The sequence below is a fragment of the Hippocampus zosterae genome, chromosome 15 (genome assembly GCF_025434085.1).
Source record: "Hippocampus zosterae strain Florida chromosome 15, ASM2543408v3, whole genome shotgun sequence".
Taxonomy (NCBI): Eukaryota; Metazoa; Chordata; class Actinopteri; order Syngnathiformes; family Syngnathidae; genus Hippocampus; species Hippocampus zosterae.
Window position 1 is genome coordinate 7,849,080 of NC_067465.1, and position 13,391 is coordinate 7,862,470.

Here is a 13,391-nt window from a genome sequence, read left to right on the forward strand (position 1 = left end):
CTCATCTAAATTTCACAACTGAAAATCAACAAAGCCTTGTGGCGTCTGTCTAGTCACACATTTGCACAGCTGCTACGTCAAGTGTTGCTCCTCTATATGGCTCGCTATCTCAGTGACCAAACTTCCCAAGAAAGCACACCACATTTGCAAATTGGAACCCACGTGACCCCGTTCCGAGGCACAAGCTGTCGGCTAAACTACAAATGGTCCGCAGGCCTGGCTGAAGGCGTGTCTCTCCAGAATGTCAGAGTTATTTACTTGCCGGTCTACACTTGCGGTAAAAATGGAAACGGATTGTCCGCGCCTTGCCAATTTCAGGGTGGGGCGCACTGACGCCTTTACACTCCCTGCTACTACACATGTCCTGCATTCCATTAGTCCACGCGTACAAACGTTTTTATCAACCGGGCATGTTCTTGCATTACGACGACGCACTCAAAAGCTGCTCTGAGGCTTTGGCAAATTCATTTTGTAGCCTCCAAATACTAAAGCGGAGACGCGTACCGTTGTCATGGACGGGGGGGAGGCCGGATGCCTTCAGATAAGGCTGCCTAATTATTAATTCCGCGTCGAATGTGGAAGCGAATATCTGGGGCCGCCAATGATGGCCTCATTACGGGCTAATTTAAAGGAAATTAAAAGGCCGCGCACTTCACGCATTGCCATCAGACAAATGAACTGGACCCCGCCGCCTAATTGAAATCCTTTTGTTTGCGGAACAGACATCAGTCATCCCGTCTTAATAGCCGCGATATAATTGATTCCGGCGTCGACGATAGCGCCTGGCGTAATTGGGCCTGAACTCATATTCGCAAGGGGGATTGCGAGCCGCAAATGACGTTGCCTCCAAAAAGTTCAGCTCCCTCATTTGTCAAAGGGACGGGAGACTTGCCAACGCCACCGTCGCCCCACCCCCCGAGGGACGATGCTAAGTAGTACATTACATTGGCATTGATTAGCTCTGCCATTGACCCTACTGTATTGAAATCAAGACGGATGAGCACGTGGGGGTTTTCTTTTCCGCGACAAACGACGGCGCAACACACAAGCGAAACGAGTTTGAGATGATTGACAATTAAAAGTTTTCTGCATGACCCAGCGAATAGGTAGTTACCCAGGGCGTGATATCCGAAAAAGCCTTGCTGGTAATTAAATAATAATTACGAATCAGGTGGCTTCCCTTTGACAATTGTGTAGGTTACCAGGCAATTAAAGATACCTATAATTAGTGCCATGTTGTTAATTAGAGACGGTTTCAAGTTTTGTGGCCGCGGGTTGTGTGGAGATCATTATCCTTGCCGTTCCATCACGCGGCGTTTGCAGCAGACGCGGTTCATTTTTGATTCATAGTTTGGTCTACAAATAGTGGAAAATTGGGTCGAACAATTACTGTAATGTGATTGTTCCTTGCCAGTTCATCATGATAATTGCCGCCTTTCACATGAGAAGTATTCAACCCATTTAGTTTTTTTTCTTGTATTGGAACCTATTCTTGGCTCTCTAAAGCCATGGCTAATAAGAAGTTAGTAAGACTTTTCAAGACCAGATTTAGCGTAGATCACGGCGGACAAAGTTACGGCGATCCTTCGCCTGATGTGGATGTTTTTTGCCCTGCTGAATGACCTTAAAAAGCCCAGTCTACACGACAGGGATCTCACCGTGTCTTGCAAATTGCTATTTTTTTGCAAGCAAAGGCGATACATCATTTTTCCCCCCCTAAATCATCCGTGAGCTTTTCGTTTTTAGGGGAATTGTTGTAACATGAGTTTGAAATTACGTGAAGTGTTTTGGCATCAAATTTTGTGGTGTGACATATGCGCAATCTCAGAAGAACAGGTGAAAGCATTTCCCTCTGGAACAGGTACAGTAAATGACAGAAAGTTAAAGCTGGGGCACAGGACAACACCCCCGTAGCGATTTTAAACACCTACAATGTCTTTTGTCTGCATGACCCAGCGAATAGGTTAGTTTTGCACCATGGCCCTCAGTGGGGACTGAAATGACCCACTCCAACTCTTCATAATACCATCGCGTCACAAAATAAAACACGGTAAAAACACAAGTAAATTGCGGAACCAGCTTAGTCGGGGAACAAATATAACTCGTAAGTCAAAGCACAACTGTACATGCAGCTTGCTCTTATCTCAAGCTTCATTCCGGACGCATTTCACCAGACTGTGATTGCGTTAATTCGTCTCATAGGTCTGAGATCGCTGTAAGTAGTCAAAAGCTCTCAACAGTTGCCTCCCGCTCTCTCGTGTCCATGCACCTCTCATTAAGTCCCCTCTTCGATCTCGTGTTCAGCAGCGAGAAACTCAGCAGTGTCCCTTGTTAACCGAAAATATCAGGCCGCCTTTGGTTTTTCCCTCTTCACCACCGCCCACCCACCGCATAATGAAATAATTCACAGACGGAGCAGCCGGCCCCACCGTCTGGAGGTTCAGGGGTCTCTCTGCATCAATTAACATTTGGTGGGCTCGGGGAACAAGCCCGGCGAAAGACTAATAGGGAGGCGAGTGTGAAATCACCCTGCCCCGGCTGCCGGTGATGCGCACCGGTAAGTGAAAATGAGTTTCAGAAATAGGGCTGAGATGGAAGAGCGAGTGAACAGATTACCATGGATACAGAGATAGCCTCAGGAATCAATACGAGGTGTTTTCAATGGGACGCTATTGTTTGGGTCTCCTCAAAAGAAGCACTGTGTCTGGCTCGGTCTTGTTAAAAGGCTTTAATGACTTTGGCATTACCACAAAAGCCCTGTGCAATGGACTCATTTTTATTTATTTATTTTTTTATATCATATAAGAAAAATACACGAGTTTCCATACCTGGTAGTAGTTGGGCCAGTAGGTGCTGACCGCCAGCTCCACCTGACCCCAGGCGCGAGACGCCGGGGCAGAGACGTTCCACACGGGCATCCCCATGGGGCTGTTGTTCTCTTTGATGTAAACGTTAAGGTAGCCCGGATGGCTGTTGTCCCGACCGCCGATGTAGTAGTGGAAGATGACGCAGTGGGTGTCGTTCTCCCGCAGCTGCGGGGTTAGCAGTAAGGCCTTCTGCCCGGAAAAGCGTCCAGAGGTGTTGACCATCATGAAGGCTGCACCTGCAATGTCGATGACAAGGGAGGTGAAAACCTTGATCGGTCTTGGACAAACACCTTGTGTCCCTGATACTTGACGTTTGGTACAGCGCCAACCTTGTACATTTGTGTTATCGGACTTATTTTTAGGGGGATTGGGGGGGGGGGGGGGGGGTCATCCCATCAGCCAAGCACAAATTTGGTAATAATCAGACACTCCTTGGCCAAGATAACCATGGACTGGCCAAAACGCCAGAATTCTCAAATAGTTTTGGTTTGATTTTGAGATTTTTTTTGTGGGTCTTTTCATGATAAGCATGCCAAGATTTTTTTTTTGAGAGTCATTGTACTTCCCTGCCAGTGTTCTGTTCACATGCAACAGTGAACACCCCAAATTCTCCCAATCGGTCTAGTATAAGCAGTGAAAGGCTGGGCTGGTCACAATTGGATAAAATCTCGAGAAAAAAATTTGTCTTTGCTAGTGATTAAAATCACTCTTTCATGGCCACTTTAAAATAAAATAAATGTTCAGACTTCCAATGTCTTTTCAAGTAAGGCTTCTGGAGACCTTTTGTGGGTGCACACATGAGAAAGATGGTTACTATGACATGTTACTAAAAGAAACTGTCTCAGGGGTGTGTTTTATGTACATTTTGCATGCTCCAACCACACACATTGGCAAAACTTCCAATTCGCACAATTTTGCGCCACCCACCTGCCTAGTAAATGAAGTTTTGATTTGGTAGCACTTGGACAAAATCTCAAGTTCAAAAAAAATAAAGAGCAAGTTGCCAAAATCTGACCAAAATGCAAAATGGCAGACTTTCTGTGTCTGTTCAAGAATGGCTTCTTCTCACGATAGACACGCCTAAAAAATTTCGTGTTGCTAAGGAAACTGGTTAAATGGGGGGGTTTCTATTGCGAGGCAGCAAACATCGCTGCCATTATTCTACCCACACGTAACAATCAAAACCCCAAATTCTCCTAATTAAACATGACCCATCTGTCTCGTGCAAGCAGATTCGATTTGGTTTTAAGTGGACCAAATCTATAGGAAGAGTCCTTCCGAAGGACCTCTGGAAATGGCTAAAACGACTCAAAAAATGGCTTCTTCAAGCCAAACGGGGACGCCTTCTCTCTCTTGACATGCATCGTATCTTCAAACTTCAACTCATCTGCTCATGATATACATGTCAATTACATGTTGCTCGGGAAAACTGTCCTAAAGGCCGTAGGACGGGGTGGGTTGGGGGGCAGGAAATAAGTTGAAGACAGTCACTGTGACTGCCTTCTACAGCCTCCTCTCACTCCAGCTTCCTCGCGTAAACATGCCGGAACCCCCTCCACCCTCACCCGCACCCCACCGGCTCGTTATCTCAAGTCGGAGACAGATGGAATCGTCGAGCGTTACCGGCGCGGCACAACAAGACAAGCGGGGCGTGCTCGACTCATTGACTGAACAAATAGGCTATTGTGAGAGAGCGCCGGGTCGAGGCCGCCAATGCATTTGGTGTTATTTCGCCGGCGCTTTTAGCGCCCGGCGTACCCAAGCCTATCGCTGGATGTTGACTTGAAAGTCAACAGAGATTCTAAGCGTTCGGCTCCGCCTCACACACGCCTGGCATCGGCGTAAAAAAAAAAGGGCCGATGACAAAAAACGAATGCGTCGTCTTGTCAGTTTGCCAGCATAATACTTCTCACTTGTGTTTTATTGGCACCGCACGAGGGGCATTAGTTTAACTTTTAATATCCAACCCAAGCAATAAAAGCTAAATGGGGGCACGTATTGATTTCCCATCGCATCCTCCTGCTCGCTGGCTAAAGGAAAACAGTCCCCACGAATATCTTTCATCTTTAGGCCGGCCTGTTTTGTCTTCTTATTCACGGTAATAGTCGGAGAAGTCAATTTATCAAGAGATAAGAGCATTTTCTCATTAAGGCGCTCGGTTCTCGGGACGTCTCTGCAGACTGACGAACAAGCTTTCTGTATTTTGCTGTAATTGGAACAGCTGAGATGAGATCGTCCTTTCTTTGGTGCATGTACTGTAGATACAGTTGAAGTCACAAATGGCCATCAGTTGAAAGATAAAACCTAAATCTTCAGTTCACATCTGTAATCTTAGGTCTGGTAGTACGCCACTAAAAGCTTTTTGAAAATATGGCCCGAGAAACATGACTTGGAGTCAGGAAATCAACTCATTCACTCCCAAAGACGTTTTTAAACGTCTTTTCAGACTTACTGTACGGTCCTGAATGAGTTAAGAGCAATTTCTAACATGAGTTGACCCAAAAAACTCAAGACCCTATGACTGAAAAGAGAAAGTCTGCAATTTTTGTTTTCTTGATAAAGACCACGACTATTCACATTTGAGAGATTAGGTGCCCTTTAGCAAGGCAGCGGATATGGTGGGGGTATCACACCACTTGTCCAATCCGTCTTTGGTGGGCAGTTTGTCTATTTTTTCCATCACATTTGCTGCGGACAGCACGTAACTTGTTCGGGTTCTTGTTTTTTTTTGTTTTTTTTTGGTGGCCAGACTGCAGGGTGGGCTTTGCGAGCTGGAGGGTGGCTGGTTGAATGCCCAGAAGAGCAAAACCTCTAGGAACCACAATAATTGAAATTTGAGAGATGAGGTGCCCTTCAGCAAACCTCGACGACACACATCACTTGTGTGGACCCTCTTTAGCTGGCAATTTCAAGCGTGTGACCAGGACGTTTGTTGGCTGGACCCTCAGAAGAGTTAAGGAGTCACCAGGGACAACAATTATGGTCATTTGAGAGATGAGTTGCCCTTTTATAAGACAAGCTATTTCCTGGGGGCTTCACGGATTTTGCATGGTCCCTCCTTGGGCAGCAGTTTCAAGCATGGGGAACTGGAAGTTGGTTTGTCAGAGTTGAGCACCCAATCAGGACTACAGTTATGGGAATTTGAGAGACAGCTCTTCTTTTTCTCTAACGAGGTGTCCTGGAGCAAGGGGCCCCCACTTTTGCAAGGGCGTGGGGGTGGGGCGGGGCATTACATCACTCGTGCTGCCTCCTCATGTCGCTATGCCTCCCTGGGGTTCTGAGTATAAAATGTAATCACCTCAAAAACTATTAAAGATAATTATTCTTCTCTTCAGCGGATGCTCCATTTTAATGGGAATAAATAAATTGTGCTAATCAAGAATGTACGCTCTGCGCTGTTGGGCCACTTCCATCCCAACCGAACAAACTGCAAGGATGCTCCAGCTCCAGAGATGACCCAGAGCTGGAGTTAGTTTTTTTTTTTCTTTTTTTTATGGCGAGGTGTTTGATGAATAATTTATGTAACAGGTGCAGCGCAACTCTAGGGAAACGGCGAAGGTTGGGACCGGCCATCTGGCGTCGCGAAGGTTGGATCCGGATGCTAGCTAAGCATTTTTGAGCCTAAAACCGCAACGCCGGTAATCGGTCCCAATCAGCGAAGCCGCCCAAATTGCGATCGCCCCTTTGTTGCTTATTGTTGTCATTTGCGTTGAGTTTCTCTAAAAAGCGTCATTATTTCTGATCTAGCAAGCGGAGCTCCAACTGAGGCGTTACGGGTGTCCCCTGACACGCGATGGCGGCTGATGTTTCGTTAATAACGCTCGGCCATCTGCCACGAGGTGAGGTTTCAAGACATTTCGCCGACTTGATGAATTGTTGAGTCGCGGCTTGTGGTGCGGCGTGGAAACTCCAAGATGACACTTTAGCACGGCAGCAAATCACCTTTAGTATTTTAATTAGGGTGGAAAATATCACAGGCGCACGCACCCTTTGCAAACATTTTTTTTAATCATCCTCTTCATGAATAAATAATAATACAAAATAGGTGCACATACGAGTATTAAAAGCGTACTTTTGAATTAACAAGTAGTTGGGTCTGCGGTGTGTCTGGCCACCCGTAAGAGATGAAATTAACCATCAGTGTGAGTGCAAAGGGTTATTCCTCATGATGTGCCCTGTGATTGGCTGGCAGCCAGTCTAGGGTGTATCCCACTTGAAAATGGACAGATGAATAGTTTACTTAGCCAGTGATGGCTTTGTTTGAGCACTATTCATTTGAATAAAGAGGGGTGTCTCAGAGTCTATAGAAACCTCCAACAACACCACCGAGTCAGCAGTTGCCAAGCTCAGTTGAGCAGTCGGAAAAGTTACGTTGGCAAAACAAAGAACCTGTTAGGGCAACAAACTTGGCACATGGCAACCTGTCTTTTGGATCCTGATGTGCTGCAATTTTGAAACCTTGTGTATTGTGATTTAGTTGAATTGCAAATCGTGTTTCAACATTAATTATTATTATGTTCGAGATGCAAATTAGCTTTTTTTTTTTGTGTCACAATGCGATTTTTGGGATATTTCTCGGTGACTCTTTTCTGAATTTGCACGGTATTGTCCCATCGCACGGTATTTGACCCCTCATGTTTCAAAACTGGGCGGCCCGGTGGATGAGTGGTTAGCGTGTCTGCCTCATTGTGCGGAGGTGTAGCGTTCGATTCTGGCTCCGGCCTTCCTATGTGGAGTGGGCATGGTCTCCTCGTGCCTGCGTGGGTTTTCTCCGGGTACTCCGGTTTCCTCCCACATTCCAAAAACATTAATGGCAGGTTAATGGAATTAACCAACCAAAGTTAAAACTAATCCATATTTGACACTTGTGTACAGATAGTCATAAACGGCACAATATGATACGTCAAGGCATGGATTGACGTGGTTTCTCAAACAAATTCAACATCATGTATTTATTACATCATGACCGAAGAGGCTAGAAAAGCTCAAAAATTTACCAATAGATGATTGGGATGACAATCCAAAATGGATTCCACACAATTGACAGAATTCATAAGATTAGCAGTGATCAATGAGCCGAACCAACCAAAAAAAAAATCCTCCCTCGTCAAACTTCAAAGGCACACATTTCCCTTCAGTTTCTCACATTCATGCGCGAGGAGCGGCGACATTAACGTCAGTCTCATCTGAAGCAGGGACACTTCATTTTCTAATCTAATTCATTTTTCATCGCCCCCGCTGTGTGTTCTGCACCTCGTCATTGTAATGGAAGGTGAAGGTGGCCTACATTTGTAATAATAAGAAATCTGACGGTCCGAGTGGCGGAGTGAAGCAGCCTTGAGAGCATGCTTTATTTTTAATTGATCCTCAACACGCCACCATGAAAGGCAAAACTAAAAAAGATATCTAATAAAATTAAATGCATCTGCGCTGCATTAACACAGCTTCAACATAGTGTCTATCTTTTGCTTGCGTGTTTTTTTTTCTTTTCTTCGCTGGCTAATTAACTGGTGGTGGGTGTGCTGGGTCCACACAGTATGCGTGGTCGTGGGGGTGGAAGACTGAATAGGGAAGGTGACGGTGGTAGGATGGCGGCTAATTGACGGGTGTAAAAAAAAAACATACTTTTAATTTATTTTCATTTTTTTTCTTAAGTGAAATTCTTTTTCAAAAACGCCGTCTGGTAAGAAGTTGGGGAAATGACCAATCAACCACTGAGCCAAAAATTGGAATGACACCATAATTTGGGGGAAATTGCATCTCTCCAGACGCACACAACCCTTTGTCACACAAGACGACGGTCAACTTTAGAATTCTGTTGTGTTCTGTGCGTGTTTTGCTTTTTCTTTGGATTTTCGTGCCCTTTTTAAGATTGTCACTTTTCTAGATACCTCCACCATGACCGAACTGTGCAAAAATGGCATGACAGAAGTGATGCATCTTTTTTTTCTGTATTGATACCGTTTTGGTAGACAAGCATTAAATATTGATCATGTTCAACTAGAGCACGGTATACTTTTGATATTGCACTATAAAATTTATGTTCAGCAAACAGAACAAGGAATGAGGCCAAATAATCGATACGGCGATGCACTTCCTTCATTCATTTGCGATACAGTATCAATACGTGAGTCAAATGTGGTCCCGCTTGAACTGGGGTTGTGTAAAAAAAAAAACACCAAAAAAATCAATTTCACTGTCAAATGGGTTTTTTATTTATGATAAAATATTAATACTCATCAAACCTCAAAGTGACAAAATATCAACATTGAATTGCTCTGTATCATTTTTTGTGTTTGTTTTTGTTTTGTTTGTTTGCGACAGTATCTATGGGAGTTTTTATGCACATGAAAACGGGGCGCTCATATTGAATAACAAAGATCAAAAGATTTAACTGCAATGATCAACGTGTACTGATAGAAGAAGGTATTTCGTTGAATTTGGAGGCAAGTGATGCTCGCAGCAGAAGATATAATTTGCCATGATGACGAGCACTCATTATTTCTCCCGCACTCGGGTCCTGAACTCGGCAAAAATCATTAAGCGTGTGGTGGTGGGTGGCGGCGATGATGAGGAGGAGGGCTTGAATGAAAATGAAGGGGCGCTCTTTAAACCCTAAAAGCTTGCAGGTCTCATTTGCTCATAAAATTCAGAGAGGTCGCGGCGGCAGAAAAGCGCGCTTGCCACTCGGGAAATGTCAGTGAAGACGAGGCAGTCCTGCGTGCCAGCAATCAAAATGGCTCGAGTTGCTAATGTGGACCAACATGAAAGGTGGCCTGATGAAAAAGACGGCGTAGGCGCTCACCTCAAACCGTCAATCAGGACCACTGAGACAGCCTGCTTCCTTCATTCATGAGCAACAGTTCATAGCTCAGTGACATTCTAACGGTGGACTTTCCAAATCTGTTGAAGTCGTGCCCCTGTTTCAACATCCCGACAGAGATGTTGCGCTCCCTACCACAAAAAAGTAACTTAGAATTGAATAGAATGCCAGCACCAACCTCATATATACAATTCTTCCCTTCATGAGCTTTTGGTTTAAAATTTGACAGACAGTGAAAATCTCTTCAAAAAGATACAACGTATGCATCTTTTTTATTAGAAGCGGAAGCAAGTCGTATACGTGCAAGTCACAAGTCACGGTGGAATCAAATCAAGCAAGTCATGGGAGTTTGCCACCAAATTTCAGGCAAGTAAAGTTGTAAAGTGAAGTCATAAAATCTTGCCCAGTCACAACACATATTGGAATGAGGGGCAATGCCACATCAAAGATGGCGGCCACGCTCACAACCAGAAAAGTATATTACAAGTGGTGTGTATGTATTGATGGCAATGTTTAACTAATTACTTTTTTATTGGGAAAATTACACTTTCCATAGTGTCTAATCTGTGCCTTTATTGTGTTTTCCATTAAATGCAGAACCGACATGTCGTTAAAATAATGTTTACCCAGCTACCGGAGAGCTAAACTGTAGGGCTAACCTAGCTAGCTTAGGCTCACAGCTCACTCAGCTAGCTAGCCTGTGACTGGCAGATAAAAGGAGAATTATACCAGTCGACAGTATTATTACAGTTTTATGTTTATGTTCAAACTCAGCTTGTCGCAAATGTGAGTGATGTCATGCATGTTGTAATCACGACAGCCAAGATGGTGGTGCCCTCACACTGCTAAACGCAGTCTTCAATCTCGCTCCACTCTCATCTACAAACGGGTTGAATTAATATGTGCGACAAGAAGGAATAAAACGCTGCATCTCCTATATATGAAGTGTTAATGTGAAGGGGTGTTTTGATTGGAGAATTTTGTGGCGGGTGAAAATTGATGATTGCGCTGCATGGTTGAGTTCAGTTACAAAATGTAGTTCCCGAGCAGCCGGCACTTAGGCGAAATGGCTGACTGTTCAACTGCTGAGCAGCTCCTCAGACATGCTGCAAGCCATTCTCACATTAAGACAGATACAATGACATCATCAAGAAGCTTTACGCGATAGGTTGCATCTCAATCTATACCACACGGCAAATTTAGAGTCTGCACAGCCCTATTTTGTCCCACCCCTTGTTAATACTGATTGATATGTGATGCTCCATTTTTTTGTTATTTTAATGGCTTCAATTTACCATCTTAAAATACAGTCAGGCCAATTGCCCCTGCTGCTATCAATGTCTCATCAATGGCCCATTACACAAGAGAAGCTGCCGCAAGCGAGTTACCCGTCTGCGTCATTAGCCACGATGCATACCATGAAGTCGGAATATGCAAATAAGTCCTCCACAGTAACATTGCGGCGTGCAGTCTTAATCCTGTTTGTCCAAATCCAGTTTGCCGCCGCTCCTTATGCATGCACAAACATCTCAAATATCACAGCATGCGTCGCCACAAGCGAAATAATCCACAAATGTATCGAGATGACATAATTTGACGTTCCGTTTGGTCCTCTAATCGTATAATGGGCTTTCTCCTTAACCTTGCCAACCCTGCGGCGGGACCTCACACAAACTTGTGAATGGCTCTAAAAGCAATTAGTTTAGTTTGTGAAACGCAGTGCGCCCCCCTCGCCGCTTCCCACCCTCCTTGTCCTCATCCCGCAGTGGCAAATCCCATCTTTAGCTGATGTGATTTGAATTCTGATTCAATTCAGGATGCCCTTCCCGTCGTCCCTCCTTCCACTCTTTCACTTCAAAGTGCATTCGAAACAGCGGCAGACAACCTGTTGTAAGGGACAGCATGTTCCTTTGAGATTTGGGAGGGCTTTGTACGATAGGTTCATTACCCCCAAAAAAGTTTTTTTTAAAAGACTTTTTTCAGGGGGGGGGGGGGGGGTAAATGCTCTTTGTAGACAATACCTTTTAAATTAATTGTTTACATTATCCGTTGTTACATCCTGTTCACATTCAATTTGGTAGGCTTTTGTACAAAAGTAAATCAATGCAATTGGAAAGAAATTTTGTTACAATGTTGCTGAAGGGATAACGGTACAAATTTTTCTAGTAAAAAGTTCACGTGAAGTTTTCAAGCTGAGCCGTGATTGGTCAATACCCGAAGCCTGAGTACTTGTGATTTCGTGTTCAGCCGACAGCAAATGGCATAATGCATTTTTAATAGGTGTTCATTGTTACATGAAATATAATGATGATCGGCAAAATATTAACTTTGTACTGATGAAAATGGCGAAATTAGTAAGGTGTCCCTTAAAGGTATTTTCGTGACCTCTCTGAATTTTATGAGCAAATCAAGTAAAACAAAAAGCGTTTACATGTAAATAATAATAATAATAATAATGTGATTATAACAATTTATGTGCAAAAAAATCATTATGATCATCATGAACAATCCCTTTACTCAGACTAAGTCATTTAAAATTGTGAACACATAAAAAGTTACTTGAAATTAATGTCTTTATTTCTTAGAGAGCATATTAATAAATGTATATATTAGCAAAAAAGTATGAATTTTATGAAACTTTATGAACTAACAAATTAAGTGCCACTAAAAAAATTGGCAAGCTAATGTCAAACGCACTCCATAATGGGATGAGAATTTTCCAATCGTTTTCAATTTCAAAACCATTTTTTCCGTTGGGACAATACCATTTCATGTATTTTTTTCCCCATTCATTTACTCTGCCAGTTTACATCTTCCTAAATTGTGCCAGTCAGTCCGGTTGGTGTAAATTTAGCTTGTGCGGTGAATGCCATCATCCAAAAGAAATGGGGCATGTAATTCAGAATCAGAATCAGAATCAGAATCCTCTTTATTTGTCAAGCATGTAGAACACACAAGGAATTTGTCTCCGGTATAACACGCTGCACTAGTATCATCGTAAACAACCAAATCCGTCCTCTTGGTAATTTCCTTCGATGTGTTATTCTACTAATTGCCACATGTGACTGGCAAACGGCCTTGTTGATGCCTCCTTGCAGCTCTGATTACAAGCAGGGGCATCTACAGGATGACTCGGACCAATTCGAAGGCTGAACCCCCCCCCCCCCCCCCCCCCCTCTGCCCTTTAAGATTAAGATATCCTTTATTTGTCCCGCAATGGGGAAATTACAAATTTATTTATTTGGTTTGGCTCTTGAAGAGAGAGCGCCAGCTGACTCTCCAGAAACCGCTGCCTGGCCCTCCCGTGGGGCTCATTGCAGGGAATCACAAGCAAAAAGGCTGAGGAGGGTGGGGGGGGGGGGGGTCTCAAACTGAGATTAATTAGGGTTTGTGTATTATGCCGGGCACAATGGAAAGTGCGGCTCTGGCTTAATGACTAATTGTGTCGCTCGAAATATGTTGTGCGGCTGCAAATTGAACGTCCTCGTTGGGTCTTTTGTTTTGAAAGTGCAGCCTTGTGGGAGAGTGACACCTAAGATAGTAGTGCAGGACTGCTTGCAGAATGACATGTCATAAACACCAGAAATACTTCACACAGTAAATTTAAAAGAAAAGAAAACCAAATATACGGTGATCCCTCGCTATTTCGCAGGTCGTTTATCGCGGAGTCGGTGCATCGCGGATTTTTTCAAACATATTCA

General features: G+C 43.9%; 1 protein-coding gene across 8 annotated transcripts in view; it reads right to left on the reverse strand.

The window, feature by feature from the left end:
- LOC127616583 (receptor-type tyrosine-protein phosphatase mu-like) overlaps positions 1-13,391 on the reverse strand; it is a 136,523-nt gene that overhangs the window by 89,376 nt on the left and 33,756 nt on the right. For all 8 annotated transcript variants that reach the window (XM_052088252.1, XM_052088257.1, XM_052088255.1 and 5 more), the window contains exon 3: positions 2,829-3,103. In XM_052088252.1, coding sequence (XP_051944212.1) covers positions 2,829-3,103 — 275 coding nt within the window. The remainder of the gene's footprint in view (positions 1-2,828; positions 3,104-13,391) is intronic.